General features: G+C 39.6%; 1 protein-coding gene across 13 annotated transcripts in view; it reads right to left on the reverse strand.

Annotated features, from left to right (window-relative positions):
- Positions 1-22,836, reverse strand: part of ctnnd2b (catenin (cadherin-associated protein), delta 2b) — a 207,011-nt gene that overhangs the window by 122,100 nt on the left and 62,075 nt on the right. For 12 of the 13 annotated variants that reach the window (XM_088346053.1, XM_088346414.1, XM_088346558.1 and 9 more), the window contains exon 3: positions 6,121-6,233. In XM_088346053.1, the coding sequence (XP_088202179.1) occupies positions 6,121-6,233 (113 nt within the window). Of the gene's footprint in view, positions 1-6,120; positions 6,234-17,677; positions 17,918-22,836 lie in introns of those variants that run through there. The other variant, XM_088346547.1, reaches the window with a different exon arrangement.

Here is a 22,836-nt window from a genome sequence, read left to right on the forward strand (position 1 = left end):
GCTTTCAATGGCACAAACTTTGACCAGCGGTGTGCGTGCACACGCACGCTGGTCATTGATAGGACGTCGCGAGGAGTAGGAAGGAATTTCAGAACACCGGACGACTTTTTGTTTCAGTGAGAAATTTGCTACTGAGGAAAGGAATCGGCCTGAGCTCACGTAAGTACCTCTATGCATCTTCTATTTCATTTTTTTTGATCTGCTCAGACGAGAATACTTAACCACTTAGGCTTATCTTATTTGTGGCATATGCAACACCATTCTCCCTTCATGTGTATCAAGGAGTAACAGAAGGAAACCTACTTTGCAAGGTGTCAACTGGCAGCTCTCTGACAAGCGTCTGGATAATGGCCTCACCAGACGAGTTCTACATTTACAGCCGATGCTTGCTAGCGTATACACACACAAACACGAGCACCACTCAGCAATCTGACGAGCATAAAGTCCGACTGTGCCACCATTTACCAGACAAATGTTGCATAAACTCACGGCCAAAAGAAGCAGACTTCCACAGGAGGTGTCTGCATGAATGTGTATGCGTGTGCTTGTGTGCAATTTTCTTTGCTGCATGGTTCGCCCAGCAGGGTCTTGTTCTTTTGTGCATAATATTTTTTTACTGACCGCCCCAGGGCTTCTCGCTACATTTGTTGGCAAAATGATGGAATATGAAAACAGTACATGATTTCTATTCTTGGTGGAATTCCCAAAGACTGGAATACTGGGATTCTGGCCTCCAATTAGAACAAATTTGTGTTTTGCTATCTGTTGATAAGCGAACAATTTACCAGTCCTTTCTAAAATAAACCAAAATGATACATATACCGTAATTTCTGCGCTATAAGGTGCACCCCAAAAATAGTATTTTGTGATATATTTTATATATATATATAAGGCGGACTGAACTATGAAGCGCATGGAATTAAAACACAAGTAAGAGCTAGGGTTGCATTTCAATTAAAACAATATATTTGATGGAACATAAATTAACAGTATGACATCTGGTTTCACCACTGAAATTAATTAATTCCTTCACAAATTGTTACTGTGCTGTCCTCACCATTTTTCACCAGCTAGACAGATAGTGAACAAAGTCTCAAATAACCAGACTTTTTTTGATAACTGTTTTTTTTGGACTATGGCCTCAATCATTACCCTTTAAGGTGGCTTTAAAACTAAAAACAAAGTACAAAACCGTTGCATTAGCTCGCTAACCATACAGATACTAACGGCATTTACGATCAATAGTATGTAATTATGTACAAAAAACAAACATTTTCATTCAAGTAATTACAATATGTTTTATACTTACAATTAAAGTCCAACGCAACAACAAAAGAGGATTTGCAATCAGCCTTCAGAATTTGGCAGAAATCCTGAAATAAAACTTGTAATTTTATTAAATTAGTAACAATACAACATTTCTGTAATTAGAATATTCCAGTTCTAGATTTCAAAATGGCCCACCAGAAGGAAGCCGATTCTATTCTCAGCCACAGTAGTGACTGCCGATCCTTCAAGATAAATGGCTGCAACTACAGTATACGCTATATGTATGTATATATATATATATATATATATATATATATATATATATATATATATATATATATATATATATATATATATATATATATATATATATATATATATATATATATATATATATATATTGGTACTCACTCATTGCTCGTGAAATATTCAATTTGTATTAAAATTGTCTTTAATGTCATTGATAACAACATAATGAACATTTTTTATGATTAAATTAGACATTGCAATCCAATGCTGGACCTTAGTGCTGCATTTGACACAGTGGACCATAATATCTTGCTAGAACGGTTGGAAAAATGGATTGGTCTCTCAGGAAACGTCCTCTTATGGTTCAGATCCTACCTCTCAGATAGGACACACTGCGTTAAATATGGCGAATTGACATCTGAGCCCTTTAGTGTTACCTGTGGTGTTCCGCAGGGTTCAGTGCTTGGCCCCCTTCTCTTCAGCATTTATATGCTTCCACTAGGTGATATTATTCGCAAGTATAATATCAGTTTCCATTGCTACGCAGATGACACTCAACTCTATCTCCCGATGGAGGAATGTGCCACACTAAACTGTGGAAATTTGGAGGCCTGCCTCACTGAGATAAAAGAGTGGATGTCACTCAATTTCCTGCGTCTTAACTCTGAAAAGACTGAAATGTTAGTTATTGGTCCAGCTAAGTCCCATGACTTATTCTCTAAAACTGCTGTGAACATCGACAATTGCCACATCACACAGAGCGACTCACTTAAAAATTTAGGTGTCATATTTGACCCCGATCTGTCCTTTCAAACACATGTGAAGAAAATTACTAGAACCGCTTTCTTCCATCTCCGTAACATTGCTAATTTTCGTCCTATACTTTCTCAGTCGGATGCGGAAATCATAATTCACGCGTTTGTTACCTCCCGTCTCGATTACTGTAATGCACTACTTTCCGGTCTTCCGATGACCAGACTCAGGAGTCTTCAGCTGGTACAAAATGCTGCAGCGAGGCTTTTAACTAGGACAAAAAAGTACCATCACATCACCCCAATTTTGGCTAACCTGCATTGGCTCCCTGTTAGCCTAAGATGCGATTTTAAGGTTCTCCTATTACTATACAAAATCATACATGGACTTTCCCCCTTATATCTTTCAGATCTGATTTCCCCCTATGTCCCGGCCCGAAGCTTTCGTTCCGAAGGCGCCGGTCTCCTGGTGATCCCAAGAGCCAAGAAGTGTTCCGCTGGTTCGAGAGCGTTCTCCATCCGGGCACCGGTGTTGTGGAATGCTCTTCCCCCTGAGATCCGATCTGCTGCCTCAGTGGACATGTTTAAGTCTAAGCTTAAAACTCACTTCTACTCTATAGCATACGAATAACCTAAACTTCTTATTTGTAATAACTTGTGAAGCCCTTTGAGACTATTTGGGATTAAGTGCTATACAAATAAAAATGACTTGACTTGACTTGACTTATGTCAGATTAAATAGGCAAAAACAAAGAGCTTGTAAATTTGGCCTAAATCATAAGTGTGATGTAACAATAGTGCAAAAAGATTAAGCAGCAAGGAAATTCCCAAATAAATCGATAAATCAGGTATAAATACAGTACCCATTTTTCTTCACATAAGCAATATATACACGCATATATTATTTTTAAAGTCTTGTCTTTTATGTTTGGGGTGGGGTTAGGGTTTGGGGGAGAAATCTGTCCCTGAGCCTGTCTGTCCTTGTCTCTGGGACCTGTAGCGCCTACAAGCAGGCAACAGTTTCAAGAAGTGTTGGCCAGGTTGAGAGGAGTCCTTTATAATCTTGTATGTTTTGCTAAATTGTGGTATATTGCGCATATTGTATGTGTTAACCCCTACTAAACCATCATGCGCCTAATAATTGATAGTGGCCGTAAATGCTTACCACAGAAAACGTGTGTCAAGCAAGGACCGTATGATTGTTGGATGATGGATTGTTCCTTTCACTGAAATGAGCGAAATATGATTAAAAGTCTGTTGTGTGAAGAACTGATGAAAACACTCAGTTGAGGGTTAGTGCCTTTTGAAGTGACAAAACAAGAGCAGATGCTGCGCTAGACAATGTGTGACCTGTGGTGACTGATTAAAGCTGGAAACAAAGCCAGAGACCAAGGACTCATTAGCACCTCTAAAAGTCTTTATAGTGCAGCACGCGGCGCAACTGCAGAACCTCCCACTCTCGCTCAGCAGCACTTAACATTCATTCAGAGTCACTTTTTTCATTTGACTCGGACAAACGGACGCAGGTCTTTTGTTGCTGAGAGAGCTTACCTACACTCGCTTTTTTAAATTATAACTATTTCGATATGCTTGTCTTGTACAGTACATATGTGAGTGCAGTTCTTGGAAACAATCACACTAGAAATAGAATAATCAATATGAGTTTTCTTTTGACAACTCTACTATGCCTTTTTCACAGCCTTCCCTGCTCAGAACATGTTGCGTTGAATGCTGACCCACATATAAAACCCAGTCAGGTACTTTCCTAAAGTTTGCACACCCACGTAAACTAAACTAGCTTCATACATTAACACAGTCAATTTAGCACATATGAACACAATAGAACAGCGCTCGGCAACCACCGAGCTGCGGACTGGTACAGTGCCGTGGATAGTTTGGTACTGGGTTTCACAGAAAGAAAAATAAGTTCCTTCATTTTTTTTACCTTTTCGGCACAGTAGACACACTGTGTTAAATATGGTGAAATTACATCTGAGCCCTTTAGTGTTCCATGTGGTGTTACCGTTGGTGTACTTGGCCCCTTTCTTTTCAGCATTTACATGCTTCCAATAGGTAATATTATTCAGAAGTATAATATTAGTTTCCATTGCTACGCAGAAGACTCTCAACTATATCTTCCGATGGAGGAATCAGTGCCACTAAACTGTGGAAATTTGTAAGCTTGCCTCACTGAGATAAAAGAATGGATGTCACTCAACTTCTTGAGACCGAAATGTTAATTACTGGTCCATCTAAATGCTGTGACTTGTTCTCAAAACTGCTCCGAAGACAAATGTAATATCACACAGAGTGACTCAGTCAAAATGTCAGTGTCACATTTGACCCTAATCTGTCTTTCCAAACACACGTTAAGAATATTACTAGAACAGCTTTTTTCCATCTTCACAAAATTGCTAAAAATCGCCGTATGCTGTTCCAGTCCAATGCGGAGATTATAATTCATGCGTTTGATACCTCCCGTCTCGATTACTGGAGTGTACGACTCTCCGGTCCAAAATCAAGAGCCTGCAGCTGGTACAAAATGCTGCAGCCAGGCTTTTAACTGAGACAAGAAAGTATGATCAAATTACTCCGATTTTAGCTAATCTGTGTTACCTTAAAATGGCATTTTAAGGTTCTGTTGGTATTATACAAAATTGTGCATGGACTTGCTCCCTCATATCTTTCAGATTTAATTTCCCAATATCTTCCAGTCCGGAGACTTCGCTCTGAATATGCTGGTCTACTAATGATCCCAAGAGCCAAGAAGGGATCCACACGTTCGAGAGCGTTCTCCATTCAGGCACTGGTTCTGTAGAAAGTTCTGCCCCCTGAGATTCAATATGCAACCTCAGTGGAACTGTTTAAATCTAGGCCTATGAATGACCTATATTTCCTGTTGACGATATTTGTGTATTAATTGTTATTGCAACATCCATTGCAGCCTTGTCATCCTGGAAGGAGGATTACCTCATGTGCGGTCCCTTCTCAAAGTTTCTTCATTTTCCTCATGTTGAGGTTTTTGAATTTTTCCATGCCCTCATACAGGTTTTAGATCAGGGGATGGTGTCTGTGGTCTGCAATAATCTGTGGTCTGTGCAGCCCTTTAAGACTCCTTGTGTCTGTTTTAAGATCTTACTTGCTTTTAGAGCACATGCATTGTGGCAACTTGCCTTTTTTCACCCTCCCCTACATAATTAAGGAATTTGGCGTCTGAGCACCAAAATGATCAAACATGTCTGCCGATGGCGCCGTGTCGTTTTCTTCCACACCTGATACCAAAAATAAAATGCCGACCGCTAGTGGCGTAAGAAGTGCGCAGGGCTTATTATTATCACAAATCTTTTTCTTTGAGTCTGAGATGTGTGCCAAATCGGAATCCTTGGTCTCACTCTCGCCCCCTGCCGTGAGGCAAGAGAATTGCATGCCTCACTCTGCATCTGGAAATGCTCAGCATGGTAATAAGTTAAAAACTAATTGTATTATCATTCCTAATACAATGTTGACATTCAGGACATTTGAAAAAGAAAATTCTGAAATTGTGAAGTTAATTAAGAAAAGACTATAATAATTATAAACATTTGATATATTTTAAATGTTATATTTCCTCAATGACCACTGAGGCGCAGCCTCACCTGCATATCCTGATTGCACATCACTGCACTAAATTCATTATTAAAGGTAATTTAATTTTTTTAATGATATGAATTAATGAAGAAATGAAGAAATAATTGAAACTAGACTGCATACTGGAAATCCGGTCACCTGCAAGAGCTAATACATGCATCTACCTAAAAAAAAAGATCTGAGCGATTTGATGCACCTCGACAAACAAATACCACGCACATACCTGATGCTTGTCATGCTTCCAGCCTCAGATCCGAGCTTGCATCTCTCCAGCTGACTGGCAACAATCTGTCGTTCAGCTTCCAGCTCCCTGGTGAGACGTTCAAACTGCAGCTCCTGAGGTGAAAGCGAGAGATGCGGCATGTCTCACAATCAATCTATTAACACTTGGGCAGAATTTTATTTCGCATCACACATTAATAATTGTAAAATGGTTTGTGTTGTCCGGAGGGAAATTAGTCTTCCATGACGATAATGTTACACATGTTAAGAACTTCTTAGGAACCAAACTTTGTCGAACCATTGAGTTATTGTGTTTTTTACTAATGAAATTGAAAAAAAAAATCATATCTTATTGTTTGTTGTTGTGATATTGAAATATCATACAACAAAAATAGTCAAAATTAGTTCTTCATTTATAACACTCTTATTATTTCAATCATTTATAACTCTTTCACTTATTCAGTCATATTAACAGACTTCAGGATTGTTGATATAATTATTAATGTCTTAAGATCATTATTTGATTTATTGATAAATCCATTCATCTGGTTGTATTGAGCCTCATTATTTTAAGTGTTTTTTTCAAGTGGGTGTTTTTAGTTTTTCAGTTAAAAGAGAGTGGAGAGGTGTTGTGAAAGGATAGTGGATTGTGGACTCGTTCTTAAGGATGGGCTGGGCACCCGTATGATGCAGCAGGGGTAAACCAGTGAAAGCTGTCGGGCCCTGCTGTTGAACAAAAGAGTGTGTTGTGTCACCTTGACCCGAGTGACATGGCCGCTTTCTGGTGTCCCATTTCATCTGGAGGGACGAAAACATGACCAACTTAGGTGCCGAGGTGCCTGACTTGTTTGGGTGTTTGGGGAATTGGTTTGGCCATGGTCCAAAAAATTTTGTGTGTTATTTTTGCTATTTTTTCCCCTTTTATTTTCTTTATAATTGTATGTGCTTGTCTTGCTGTCGGTCACCCCTCTTGAGGGATATGACCAAGGTAGATAGATAGATGGATAGATAGTTAAAAGAGAGCATTGGTTTTATCAGTACTTGCCAGTCCCGGTCTAGACAAGGGCAGACCTGTCAATTTATTACATTTTCCCCATAAATTAGATGTTTTCTGTATCATTGTAAATTAGGTATGTTACTCAATAATTTTTGTACAGGAGTTTTTTTTTTTAAAGTTTAGGTTTTTTTTTTAGACCGACCGTCCCTTTAGGCTTTAATCCGGATTATTTCGGTTACTGCTAGCAGACAACAGCGTCATCGTAGATTGCTAATATAAGCGTGGTATTCTGCATAGCCTGTCTTGCTTTGAGTAAATAGGTGCCACGTTGTGTTTGTTTATTATCGGCATGTGTATGGCTGGTGTAAAATAGGGATTTTTCCACCAGGACTAAAATTTTGCTTTCGTCATGGCCCGCCCTCCTACTATATACCGTATTTTCACGACTATAAGGTGCACTGGGTTATAGGGCACACACCCCCAAAATAGTTTTTGGTCCTATATTTTCCATACATAAGGCGCACCGGATTATAAGGCGCTACAATGGGAACGTTGACAAAACAGTCAGATAGTTCAAACTTATTACCCCCTTAACATTCCAAAAGCTTGCAAAGAAGTAAATACGTGTCTCACACATGTACGGACACAGTGTCTGTACGATGTCACCAATCACTCAAATGCATCGTTCCACATACCATTCGGAAGGTTAAAGTCTTGGGATTCAAGAAATGCCAACCATTTCTTAGTTTCTATTTTATTTTTCGCTGGCAACTGTGTGGACCGCAAGATAAGAATTTCATTGTGCAGGGGAAACGTGGTTCTTTACTGTGCATATGACAGAAAACACTTTGAATTGAATTTAGTTTAAAAATAAACTCATCACAGAAACATCAAGATCAGTCTAAAACAAGATACCGGGAAAATATAAAGCCGCATAGCTCACCAAAGTTCTCTTGCAGCCATCACGTTCGATAATGATACGCAACCATGGTCCTCTTACAACCGTGAGTGTAGTAAATCCAACCGTGTAAAATATTTACAAATAGAGACTAGTAAAAAAATGTTTTCTCTATGCCGTCGTGCGACCCAACGTGTGATTCACATTCATCTTTTTCGGCCAATTGCAGGCTTTGTTTTGCCCCGCTTTAGCCAATGCAAGCCTGTAAATGATAAAAAGGATCCGCCTCCTTTACTTACAGATAACTTTAGCCAATAGTGACCGATTAAAATGATGATTGACACATTGGTTAGGAAATAAAACGCCGGTATATATATAACCCAGCATACATCGCGGACTACTTCGCCTAAGTGGTAAAATCTAGTCGGCAGCTGCTTGCCTTAGTTGCCAGACCTTGCGACTTAATGTTGATCCATATATAAGGCACACTGTATCATAAGGCGCATGGTCAGCTTTTGAAAAAATATAAAGGCTTTTAGGTGCGCCTTATAGTCGTGAAAATACGGTAAATAATTTTTAGCCTTTTTGAAGGGGCATTCGTAAATTCTACAAGCCATTAACCTGTAATTCATCTTGTGTTGTAATACAACTTTGAAGAAACTGCTCATCTCAGCTCCAACACTTGTTTAACTGTCTTACAACTAGGATGTAAACAGTCTTTCTTCTTCCTTTGTGTCAACGTCTTCCTTTTTGTGTCAGAATTCTGTGGATTGGTCAAGGCACCTTATAAAGTTTTTTCACAGCAGATGCAGAATTCATGTTTGGCTATTTTGAGATGAGCAATTCTCTGATATTATGCAAAAAACGGACTGGATTTCAAAACCACAAAAGAGCATGCAAAGACTGCACTCTGTTTAAATGAGCACGTTTTTCTAAAATAAGAATGAGAAAACGATAGGAAACCATGCCTTGAAAAACAATTACAGATCAGAAACAATGAGTTCCTTTAGAAAAAATAAGGAAGGTAATGTTTTTTTTTCATAATAATGGAACCCAGTCAAATGGTTGGATTCCACATTTGTACACAATCACATCATAATTTCTTAACAATTCAAAGTGACTTTTGTAGGTACGCTTCCATCCATCAGTTCATTATTATCACTTATCCTCAGTAGGGTCGCGGGGGTGCCGGAGCCCATCCCAGCCATCTTCGGGCCGTGGGCAGGGGACACCAGTCGCAAGGCACACACAGACAGACTACTTACTCGCTCATTCACACTTAGGGACAATTTGGACCGTTCAATTAACCTGATATGCATGTTTTTGTAACGTGGGTGGAAACCGGAGTTCACAATTGTTTTACAGTCGCGCTGCTGCCGATCGCTGGTGAAGGGCAACCCCTCCCAAGGCTGCTAAGACGCTGTTCGGCTTCCGACTGCTCACAAGTGAGTATGGGTTGTTGTAAAGTTTGCTCCCACTTCCGTAGGCAAGTAGCCCTTCTAGAGGGACGTGTCCGTGAGCTACAGCAGTTTAAAAGGAAAATGTTAGGTGCCGCGGACACCACTGCTAGCGTGGGTTGTAGCGAACCTGCTATTCCAGTTAGCACTAGCCCTAAACGGCATGCTAATCGCGGTGAGCCAATTCAGACACATAATAAGTTCAGCCCCCTAGCTAGTCCCACTCCAGCCCCGTCTACTGGCTCCCGCACCCAAGTTATAGGTGACTCCATCACCCATAACATAAAGCTTAGCACCCCAGCCACGGTTATGTGTATTTCTGGGGCCAGAGCACCCGACATTGAGGCTAATTTGACGGAGCTGACATGCAAATCTAGACACCAGGGCAGGGCTAGCTACACTGATATCGCTAGTCATTCACGTCGGCTCTAATGATACTAAAATGAGGCAATCTGAGATTACAAAGAAAAATATTGCTAGGACCTGTAATCTCGCCAGCAAGATGAGTCGGCATCGAGTAATTGTCTCTGGCCCCTTGCCTGCGAGAGGCAATGATGAGAGGTTTAGCAGACTAGGAAGCTAAACCGGTGGCTGGCAAGTTTCTGTAGTCAGTAGGGATTTAGGTATGTGGATAACTGGCCTGCTTTCTGGGGCCGACCTGACCTGCTGAGGAGAGACGGCCTTCACCCTAAATGGGAAGGTGCTCTCACTCTTTCTAAAAATATAGATTACTGTTTAAGCCTTCCTTGACAGGGTACACTAGTGCAGGCCAGGTCACAGGTGATTAGTGAACCTGTAACCATGGGTGTGGAGTCTTGTAATGCTAGAGCTAACTAGCGCTATGCTAGATTCATGCAATTCACATCGTTTTTTTAGTTTAGAGTGTTCCATTGCCTGCACCACACACCCTGATCTGTACTCTTCTATAGCATCTTCTTCTGTGCTTCTTGCCTCTGATTCTCTCTTGTTAGGTGAGAAGGGAGAAGAAATAACATTATTTTCTACCACTAGTCATCCTGCTACTCCACCTGTCAACAACATTCCTGTGGTATGGGATTCGGGCCGCATCTGCCATCATGCCAGGCACAGGACCCGGTACTGGCAGTATAATCCTGTGGAGGTTACCACTAAGGTTGCCATTAAGGTTCAAAACTCAGGAAAGGGTTCAGCTTAGTCCACACTGCTGAAGCTTGGACTTCTGAATATTAGATCAGTAGCCTCCAAAGCTTTACTTGTCAATGACCTCATTAATGAACACAATCTTAACCTTATTGGCTTTTGTGAGACCTGGTTAAAACCAAATGAGTTTGTAGTGTTAAATGAGGCTTCTCCCCCTAACTTTGTGAGTTTGCACTTGGCACGACCATTCAAAAAAGGTGGAGGCGTTGCTCTTATATCGGAAGGTAAGTTGAAATTTACTCCTGGTACCCCTACTGTTCAAAACGTTTGAAGCACTTGTTATGAGGTCCTTAATGTCAACACCAATTCATGTAGTTGTTGTGTATCGCCCACCTGGACCATACTCAAATTTTTGGGAGAAATTTTCGGAAATGTTTACAGACTTAGTAACTTATGCGGACAATGTTTTAATTATTGGTGATTTTAATGTTCACATAAACTCTCCATCAAATTCACTTGCAATTGCTTTTAAGTCACTGATTGATACATTTGGTTTAAATCAAGTAGTTGATGTGCCCACTCATAAAGATGGGAACACTCTAGATCTTGTTCTGACCCGTGGCGTAGTAGCCTCAAAGGTTACAGTGTTACCGTATCCTAATGCCATCTCTGATCACTATCTTGTTAAGTGTGAGGTGCTGTTTAATGTTTACTGTGATAAGGAAAATTTAGGCTTTAGCAGTCGCAATATCCGCCCTACAACGGCATTAGCTTTAAAATAACTATTATCTATAGTAACTGCAGCCTTCCCTTTGTACACTGGGTCTGTTGACTCACTTACAAATAACTTTAATACTGCTTTGGTTAATGTTCTTTATTCTGTGGCGCCCCTAAGGCATAAATATTGACCTAAGAAGCATACACCTTGGTTTACTGAAGAAACCAGGTCACTCAAACAAGGTTGCAGAAAACTTGAACGAAAATGGCGCACTACAAAGCTGGAGGTCTTCTTACTGGCCTGGTGTGACAGCTAGCTGAAATATAAAGTAGCTCTTGCCTGAGCTAAAGCATCGTTTTTCTCTAAGATTATTGATAAGCATAAGAATAATCCGAAATTTTTGTTTGACACAGTGGCGAAACTTACCAGACAACAACTTAACCCAAATAGTTCTACTTATTCTGCTAATGATTTATGGAATTTTTTAATAATAAGATTCAACTAATCAGGAATGACATTTTAAAAGAACACTGTGTAACCTCCTCCTATATCAAAGATGTGGAGGTGTTAGGTAAGTGTCGGCGGTTGTCCAGAAACATTCTCCAATGATTTGTCCCTTGATAGTCTAACACAGATGGTCAGTAGGGCCAAAACAAACTGCTTGCCTGCTTGATCCGTTTCCAGCTTCACTGGTGAAGGATCTGTTTGGGACCTTAGGACCATCAGTTTTAAATATTATTTATATATCGCTATCCTCGGGTATTGTTCCTGTAGCCTTCAAGTCTGCCGTTATTAAAGCCACGCTTAAGTGACCTAACCTGGACCAAGAAAGCCTAGGTAATTATAGGCCAGTGTCAAATCTGCCATTTTTGCAAAATTACTTGAAAAGGTTGCTACACAGCAGTTAAATGACTTCATGTCGGAAAATAACCTATTTGAAACTGTCCAGTCAGCATTTAGGGCAAATCACTCTACTGAGACAGCCCTGGCTAAAGTAACAAATGATCTCCTTTTAGCAATAATAATAATAATAATAATTTCCTTTGTATTGTCATTCTTTGTAAGAACGAAATGTCGATACACCTGACCCGTTGTAGCGGGCCGATGCAGCCGCAGCCAACAGAGGGCGCCGCCATTTTACCAATAGATTCCGGTCCCTCATCAATGTTACTGCTACTGGATCTAAGTGCTGCTTTTGATACTGTCGACCACAACATATTACTTGTTCGTCTGTAATGCATTGGTATCTCAGGAACTGTACTCTCATGGTTTAGGTCCTACCTGTCAGACAGGATGCAACGTGTTAACTATGGCAATTTGACCTCTAAACAATCTAATGTCCCCTGTGGTGCTCTGTACTTGGCCACCTTCTTTTTAGTATTTATATGATCCCGCTTGGTGACATTATCCGCAAGTATAATATTAGTTTCCATTGCTATGCAGATGATACTTAACTGTATGTGCCACTGGAGACAACTGGACAGTTAAGTTGTAGAAATCTGGAGGCTTGCCTTACTGATATTCAACATGGATGTCACTTAATTTTTTGCGCCCTATCCCAGAAAAAAAGAAAATGTTGATTATTGGTCCAGCTCACTGTAGTGAGTTGTTTTCAAACACTACCCTGAACCTAGACAAATGTATAATACCCAGAGTGAATCGGTCAAAAACCTAGGTGTTATATTTGATCCTAATCTGTCGTTTCAGTCACACGTGAAAAATATTACTAGAATAGCTTTCTACCACCTCCGTAATATTGCGAAGATTCGTTCGATGCTGTCCCAATCAGATGCACAGGTTTTAATTCATGCGTTTATTACTTCTCGGCTTGATTAATGTAATGTATTGCTTTCTGGTCTCCCGATGTCTAGCATCAAAAGTTTGCAGCTGGTTCAGAATGCAGCAGCTAGACTTTTCACTAAGACCAAAAAGTTTGAGCATATTACTCCTGTATTGGCCAACTTGCACTGGCTCCCAGTCCACTTAAGATGTGGTTTTAAGGTTCTCTTAATAACATATAAATGTTTGCATGGACTTGCACCCACTTATCGCTCTGATTTGATTTCCCCCTATGTTCCTGTACGGAGTCTGCGCTCGGAAAATGCCGGTCTACTTGTGACTCAGCCAAGAAGTCTGCAGGTTTGAGAGCGTTCGCCATCCGGGCCCCGGTGCTATGGAATGCCCTGCCTCCGGAGATAAGATCTGCAACCTCAATGGAAGTTTTTAAATAAAGGCTTAAGACACACTTCTATTCCAAAGCTTATGATTGATGCCCACCCCATATTCTGTATTGTCCTGTCTTTTTCCGACTGCCTGCCTGGTGGTGATACGAAGGAGAAGAAAGATTTGAGATGAGTCAGCAGACCAGCGTTTGACCTGAAGCATGTCAACGCCTGCATTGACCAGCTGGCAGAGATGGGAATCTGCGTCGTGGCCGTCATAGACTTTCTGGACTAGTTTACAGGCTGGGGGCGTCGCTGCTGTCATGCACTTTCCGGACAAACTTTCAACATGTTACCTAGTGTTTATTATGTGTGTGTACTGTAATGATAAATGTAATTCACCCTGGTCATCCTGGAAGGGGGATACTACTTGTGAGGTCCCTTCTCAAGGTTTCTCTTTTTCTTCACGCTGAGGTTTTGAGTTGTTCCTTGCCTGCATGTTGGTTAAAGATCAGGTAATTGTGTCATTGTAATCCTGTGCAGTCCTTTGAGACATTTTTGTGATTAAAGGCTATGTAAATAAATTTGACTTGACTTGACTTGAGAACATGCAAACTCCGCAAAGGAAGGTTCGATCTCATGACCTAAGAACTGTGCCGCACACGCGCTAACTACTGTGCCGCCGTGCTGCCCGTAGGTACACATATAAAATATAATTTGCAAGAAAACAAAATTTACTAGGTGAAAAACATTTCACAGACTATTTTGGATTTCAGAGTGATTTCCCCAATTGTTTAAAAGTGTTCCTTTTTATCGACGAACCCCCTTATTATTTATTTTTATTTTGTTGCATAATAACATGATGATAATTTAATGTGATTTGCTTTAGAATTTCGTATTCCTTGGTCTTTCATTTGCTCTTTCTGCTCAGAAACAAATAAAATAAACTCAATAAAAGACTCAACTCATTAAATAGCTAAATGTTGATTACACTTAGATTCATTCAAATTTCTCAACTTCCTCCGTATGCCATATGAAAAAAAACATGTCAATGCATTTACTCCACTGCTGAGAATGGAGATATTAGGTTATTCTTTCCTTTTTTTCCCCATCAAAAGGAAATAGAACTACATCTTGCTGGATGCGTGAAAAAGAAAAATCCTTACTTGCACCATGTCCATGTACTGAAAGATGGACATAAACAATCTCAAAATCACTAAGTCCCATATTTCGTTCACCCCACATTCAAAGCCACCGTATTTGTCTTTTTGCTGATTTGCATTTTCATCATTGAAATGCACATATTAAATTTGTATTTTCAAAACAATCAAAGTCAGGTAGGGCATATAATAATATGGAGGGATATGCGGGTGATAGTCTAAAATGTGAACTTAACACATGATTCCCACTAATACAGCGGAGTGAGCTCTCATTCCCATTCCATATTAACACAAAACTATTATACTCACTGATCGCTGTAGTACATCTTCTTATATATACATCTTTGCATACATACTCAAAAGTTGTCTAAGCATAGGATGTAAACATCTTCCATGCAGCACGAACAGGAGAAGAGTCTCTAATAACATGCTAATGTAGCATGAAATTGCCCTTGAGGAACACTGCAGGACTTTAAGATGTCGTCGTCGTTCAAAGAACAGATGTACAGAGGAAAATAGTCATGAGTGCACAGACTTGACGTTAATATGCTGCAACAAACATACAGCACAGAGGGCCGTATAAATAATGTTGTAGTTGTTCGCTTTCAAACGATACAGCAATGGAAGATTTGTAGCCCACCACCTCACTCTCCTCACACATTCAAACGTGGACATGTTTATGCATCACGCAATAATGGAATCTTCACTACCACTATTTTAACACCAGTATATAAGCACTCAAGACCTGAGTAGTAACTTATAGGGATCACCTGATCAAATCCATTGGCTCACATTTGGGTCCCAACCAGTCAAAAATGACTGGATGGGAATATATTTTTTTCTTCACTTTTGTCAGAAAAGACTGTGATATGTTTATTTTGTTCTAAATATTGTACACCTGAAAAGCAGATTACATATTTTGACTATTATGCACTGTTTACATCGTCGATACTATCGGCCTATAGTGTGTCTGTTCTTTGATATTCACATCCTTTAGGATGGATCTGCTTTTTGTAACTATAGGAGATTTAATATCATTGGAGGGCTTTAAAACAGTTTTTGAATTTGCCGTTGTTTAGGTATTTCTCCTTGCAAAGTTAACATTTATTGACATCTTCTTTCCTCATTTTCTGTGTCTACTAACCTCTAAACTTAGCGGATTGCCACCATATTGCAATTTGTATTCAAACTTCTGTATGAAACTTCTGCAACACAAAGAAGAAACGGGCACGCATCATTATGAATTCTGCAGTTCCGCAGGATGCAGCAAAATACACGTAAGTTCAACTTGAAAGTAATTAGTGGTAATATAAAAATCACAATTCATTTCAATTTAATCATCAACTGTCTTTGTGTCCAATCATTTGCAGTCACTACCATATTTTCCGGATTATCAGACGCAGTTTTTGCCGGAGTTTGGCTGGGGGTGCTACTTATATTTCGGTAAAAGTTGTCTGTGAAATTATTGACACATTTTTACCGGTTGTATCATTTAACTTGTTATTCTCGCACTAACCGCAAGAGGGAGCTCTGAGCCTGTGTTGCCAATTACAACCTTGCCGTGTTATGACGAAAATTAGCCACCTGCCCCACCTCAGCATATGCCAGTTTACAAGCACATATTTGGTTGTGTGTCAGCAGCAACAAATGGCATGGGAAGAGGGCCTAGGAACAACAAAACCAATGGGGCATATGTGAGCACAAAATGTAAGGTAAAAGAGTGCTAAATTTTGGTGTTTTGATTTTTAAATTATTTTGCAAAACACCATACCTGGAGAAAAGAGACAACGTCTTGGACTCCACCCAGAAATATAATAGGCCATATATGAGTGGTCTGATGACAAAAACCAAAATGGATATGAAGTGTCCCATCTATAACCAGCTCAGTAGCCTAGATGGTAGTGTGCCCGCTTTGAGACTGGGAGGTCGCTGGTTCGCGCCTCGACCGAGACATACCTAATTGGTATAATGGCGGCGCCCTCTGGCTGTGGCTGCACCTACTCGCTACAACGGGTCAGGTGTATCGACATTTCGTTCTATGTACATTGTTACAAAGAATGACAATACAAAGGAAATTATTATTATTATTATTATTATTAGGTGCAAGCACTGATGATCCCACAAGCCACAAAATATGAAGGTTTTATCACTTTCACATGTTGGTGTACGTGTTTTCTCCTATTTCTTTTCTAATGAGGCGATGTGTAAGCAGTTTTAGGGGGTCGGCTTCAATGTGACTGTATACGGTAAAACCAGAACTTTTTTTTTTTTCACTTTTGGGTGTCAGTAATCTTGGTGGGGGCAAGAGGTGGGGGTTAATGCAATTTTTTTTAATTAAATAACCATTTACTGTATCTAATTTTGTTTCTTTTTTGGTAATGTGTCCAACACTGCTCACAAAATGGACACCTGTTATCAATAACTAGGAAAGCCTCAAAATAACACCTTCTAATTAAAACCCCAAAATCTAATAGACAATTGTTCAAGAATGAGAAAACAAATATTTTTCAAAGTAATCATTGCAAAAACGAGCAATTCGGCAGGTGCAGAAATCTACCGGCAATTGAATCCAAAGGCGTGAAAAACTTATCAGACGTTCAATCACACGCAGTTAAAACTCACAATCCGCAGCATGCGCCCTATTTACATCTTACAACGTGCTGTGTGAAAGAAAACAGCTTGCTTGCTTCTCTGTGATCTGACACTAATATAAGCATCCTCATTAGTTGATGCGAACCACATTAAAAAACAGGACCTACTTCCATGAAGTAGAAGATGAAAGCGATTCTGTTTGTTTGGTGTCTTCTTCGCGTACGCTGGCTACCCCAAGGTTAAACTGTCATGACGAACTGCGTGCGCCGATGGCGAGAATTCTGTTATAAAGCTTTTTGAAAAGCCCAGACAAAAGCCTCCTTCCCCCACTACTACCAATCTCTACTGCATCCAAATGAAAAGCCTGCCATGCAGACACCTGTTACTGCAGGACATTTCAATGGGGGTAACATTTCCAAAAAGTTACAAAGCAAAGCACAAACGAGTCCACATACCTTCACATGGACCATACTTCGCAGAGCACACTGCTGTCTTGCTTTTCTCTTATCCCCCCCTCTGGCCTAAAACATTTCCCCTACCACCTCCACTCATCTGTCTCTGGGTGAGACACGGCAGCAAGGACATGGACAGAGAGGGAGAGACACACTACAAGTGTCACTTGAGCCTTCTCTTGGGTTTCTCCACGTCTCTTTATCGCCGTTTTCATGGGGGCCACAATCACACACATGCAGTGTTCAGTGAGGCACAAAGGTCCCCATGGCAACAGAGCATTCAGAAGCCCAGTGGCATTATTCATGCAACGTTGCATCACAAAGGGCCCTCCCACCGGCCCACCCTGCAAAAAAGACCGCTACTCAACAGTCAACACTCTCTCTCTCTCTCTCTCTCTCTCTCTCTCTCTCTCTCTCTCTCTCTCTCTCTCTCTCTCTCTCTCTCTCTCTCTCTCTCTCTCTCTCTCTCTCTCTCTCTCTATCTCTCTCTCTCTCTCTCTTTCTCTCTTTCTCTCTCTCTCTCTAATAAATATATATACACCCCTCCTCTACTGAAAAGTAAATCGTTAATGGAGTGGAGTACCAATGTATAAACAAATGTAAAGATAAATACCTACACTTGCCTGAACAAAGCATCAAGTCAGTATGGTTTGGAAATCAACACCCAAAAAAAAAAAAAAAAAGTAATTACCAGCCCCAACATCACCACCAACCACCAAGAGCTTGAACCTGTCACCAAATGTAAATATCTTGGAGCTTGCCACAGCAACACTTGCCAGACCTAAACCCATTTGGAGAAACAAAATCATTGCAGTGAAATCAAATATAAGACGAATGGCTACTTCCATCTTCCTCTACACTTGTGAGACAAGGACTTTCACAGTAAGGCTGCAAAGGGGTGCAATGGAGATGCGATACCACAGGACACTTCTAGGCATCGGCTACAGGTGACAAACAAAATAGCACAACAACATCAGATTCCACTCTGCATTCACAGTGGTGCCCGATCCCGATGACCCAGGCTGTTAAGGGATCCGTGAACCGTGATACAATGGGACCTCTTTATACAAGCACCTCTAAACACGAGAATTTTGATTTTTTTTTTCTTGCTATACAAAGGAAAATTCAAGTCACGAGCAGTCCTAGAGGCTTCCACTAGAGACCGCTCGACACCCCTCCCTCCTTGTAACTGCTCACTGCCAGCATCACCACATAATAATAATAATAATAATAATAATTTCCTTTGTATTGTCATTCTTTGTAACAATGTACACAGAACGAAATGTCGATACACCTGACCCGTTGTAGCGAGTCGATGCAGCCGCAGCCAACAGAGGGCGCCGCCATTATACCAATTAGGTATGTCTCGGCCGAGGCGCGAACCAGCGACCTCCCAGTCTCACAGCGGGCACACTACCATCTAGGCTACCAGTTTGCGCATGAAAACTACTACGGGCCAAACAAAAGGGTGTAAAAATGTTTAGTGAGTACTTTCATTGAAATTTTCCGTAACATATATGAGTTGCGTATATATTTTGGGGGGAAATTTAGAATGTGAAGACTTGGTGTGTTTAAAACTTTATTGGGTTATCAATATCATTTAATGTAAACTTAATCAGAGAATATCTTGTCTGCCATGTGAAGGAGGAATTTATATTTTTGCTTAATTAACCATATTACGAGGTCCAGTTTTTAGCACTTCCTTTGGAAAAATACAAGAACCTACCTGACCTGGCTTTCCTCAAACGTTTTTTCAAGATGTGTTCATTTTGCTGGTCACAATTTAGTAATCGTGTTTATATTTAGTTTAATATCTACATTTATTTAGTCTTTTATTAGCAAATGTTGTATTGGAGTAATACATGAGTAATCAAAAAGTAATGAAGTTACATTACTGCTTTATTATTATATTCGGAATATATTCTTAATTACAATTTTCAACAGGTAATTAGTAACTGTATCAAATTACACTTTTTGAGTAACCCTCCCAACCCTGATTTCTGCGTATGGATTGGTGTTGTTGATCAAAACTTCTGTCAGGTGCAGCTGCTTAAAAGTTCATTGCATTCAACCAATGCCCTGGGGCACACGAGTATGGCGTGACCTTGTCTATTGTGCTGCAGGAAATTTCCCAATTTTATCGTTGCAAAAAAATCCTGCCAATGTTCAGCATCTTTTCTTTCTTCTATTGATCAGCCGAATAACTGTAACATTCATCCATATCAGTAGGTGGCAGCAGATTACTATTATTTTTTTTATTTTTATATGATATTGACCTCTTCGTGAGGTAGTACAAGGAATTTATTTTATAACCTGAAGCTTTTTTGGATTGTTTTACAAGATTGAAGGTAATAATAAGGCATAGGAAATGTCGACTCACATTCACATGCCTCGATAATGCACACTTGGCAATTAAGTCAACATGTCCAGCCCAATTATAAAGAAGATACAAGTGTTTCTGCTCGAGGTTGTTGGCCAATTATAAAAGCTTTTTCTTTGGGGAATATTCAGCATGTTATAGAGACAATCCCAGGAGAAAGGCCAAAACCATTCCCACCAAAATTGAACTACGTTTATGTGGCACCCCCTTGCAAACAGGGGGTTTGACGATTAATAAAAATTATTATTTCTTCTAATACTAATCTGTCACGAGCAATGAGAATAACCTAAAATACTGCTTGTAAGATGCTCTCCTTTGCAAAATTCAGTCAGTTGCAACTGCTTAAAAGTTCAATGCTTTCAATTAACTCCGTGATTTCAACCTGGGGCACACTGGTGTGCCGTGAGACCTTGTCTATTGTGCGGCAGGAAATTTCCTAATTTTGACTTTGCAAAAAAAGCATGCCTTTCCTTTCTTCCATTTTTCAGCAGGGTAACTCTAACATTGATCCACATCAATAGGTGGCAGCAGATTACCGTTTTTTTTATGTAGTATTGATATGCAGTACAGGGAATTTATCAAATAACCTTTTTGTATGATGAAGCCTCTTATCTGAAATATTCAAATAAAGTGGCAGAACTTGCACATAATTTTTCCGATTTTCATAAATTCAAAAAGGTATAACCCAGTAAAACTTGAAGTATTATTTTGTTATTTTTCGAGAAAAAATATGAAAATATAATAAAACTTGAAAAACAGACTAAAATTACAGCAAAAGTAGCTAAATTAACTAAAATAATAATAATAATAATCTGTATTATTTCCTGATCCACAGCAACCACAAAAATGTTATACTGTCAATTTAAGCAACGTTATAATTAAAGCTTTAAAAAACATGAAACTAGTGGCATGAATTTTTTAAAATTTTCATTTTATTTTTTTTAAATACAGTGTGCCTCGAGAAATTGCCTTGTCTCTGAATCGTTTGGGAAACACTAATTTAATTTATTTTGTGTGTACGGTTATAACGATGAGGAAGAACCAAAATAATAATAATTTCCTTTGTATTGTCATTCTTTGTAACAATGTACACAGAACGAAATGTCAATACACCTGACCCGTTGTAGCGAGTCGATACAGCCGCAGCCAACAGAGGGCGCCGCCATTATACCAATTAGGTATGTCTCGGCCGAGGCGCGAACCAGCGACCTCCCAGTCTCAAAGCGGGCACACTACCATATAGGCTACTGAGGGTGGATCAAATAAAGGGACAGATTGTCCTCATCACAGATCCCAAAATATGTACTTGTGTAGGTGGCAGCATGCCCCAAAGGAAAATACAACTGGAGATTCTCTAAAAATAGCTTATGGTTGACAGGACCTGATGATTTGCTAACCCAGTTATTCATTCAAAAAGAAGTGTGCCCATGTTTACATGTATTTTCCTGTACCTTACTCGTCAGCGTTCTTAACTAAACAATTTTCTGAATCCACCTTCTGTCCTCTGACCCTGCTTCTCACACCTTTATGTATTTGTTCACATAGATAAAAAAAAACAAAGGGCTGTGCTACACATACATTTTGATTAGGTGTTTCTGGACTTCAGCCTGTTATCTTAATAATCAAGGAAATTGCCATTCAAAGAATTGTTGTTCTCATAAATTTTCATTCATATACCAATACTTTGTCATATAGGATGACTGTGCATTGTAGGACTTGACTTCTTCTAATGCTTCATTGCACTTTAATAATTGCGGCTAACAAATTACTGAATGGTTTATGAGCGCCCAAGAAAATGGATGAATAGATACATGGCTATATTATGAGCGTCAGAGGTCCATTTAGAGTGTCGCCAACTGATTATACCAAATGTATGATGTGACTCATACCTTATGACCTAATCTGGATCGCCCAACTCTTAAAAAATACATTATAGTAAAAAATGACATTTTTGAGCATGAATATTAAAAAATTTTTTAGGGATGCACTATTATTATCAGGTCAATAGATATCGGACCGATAATGGCCAAATATAACGTCACCGATAATGTCACTTGCAGCCACGCTATAATCTTCAATCAGCCAACACTACTTGTAAGAAAGATTCCAAGTATTTATGTTCCTCATGAGAGTATATTGTGATTTTCTATTCAGTAGTAGCACAACTTGGTTGTGTCTTCTCTCTACCCCTTCGTAAAGTGAGCAAGGCATTAGAGCATGTGGCCAAGATTGGTTGCAGGGCTAAAGATGGGTATAGGTCGCTGTGATTATACTGGTTTCTGAATTTAAGTATATTGACATCTGCATGTGTGTTTGTGCTTGAACACCAATTTAACTGAGGTGGAAAACTGCAGACACGCTCCAGAAATGATTCATAATGCACAATCAATCTCCTGAATGTTACAACAACAAAAAAGGTTCAACATGTGCTTGTTTAAAACCCGAGGTTCAAACTTTTACCAAACCAGAAATCTAATATGATCGTAAGAGCAGTTTATTCATGCACGAAGACTTAGTCTCGTTTCAAAATAAGGCATCCATAGACTAAAATACTAATCTAGAGTAAAGAATGTGAAAATAAAGCAGATTTTTTTTTCTTTTTAATGGTAGGCGATTTTAAGGGGAGACGAGCAATAGTCTAATGCGTAAAGTGTTTTTGGATACATGGTTGCTCAAAGCCAGGTAAAGAATTTCCATAAAGCAGCAGAATCTAGGTTTGATTGGGAATTTTAGAATGCATCAAGCACAATATCGCTTTACCTGTAGCTATCTTGGCTGATAT

Source organism: Urocampus carinirostris, chromosome 1 (genome assembly GCF_059441175.1).
Source record: "Urocampus carinirostris isolate Australia breed hairy pipefish chromosome 1, RoL_Ucar_1.0, whole genome shotgun sequence".
In the NCBI taxonomy this organism is placed as follows: domain Eukaryota; kingdom Metazoa; phylum Chordata; class Actinopteri; order Syngnathiformes; family Syngnathidae; genus Urocampus; species Urocampus carinirostris.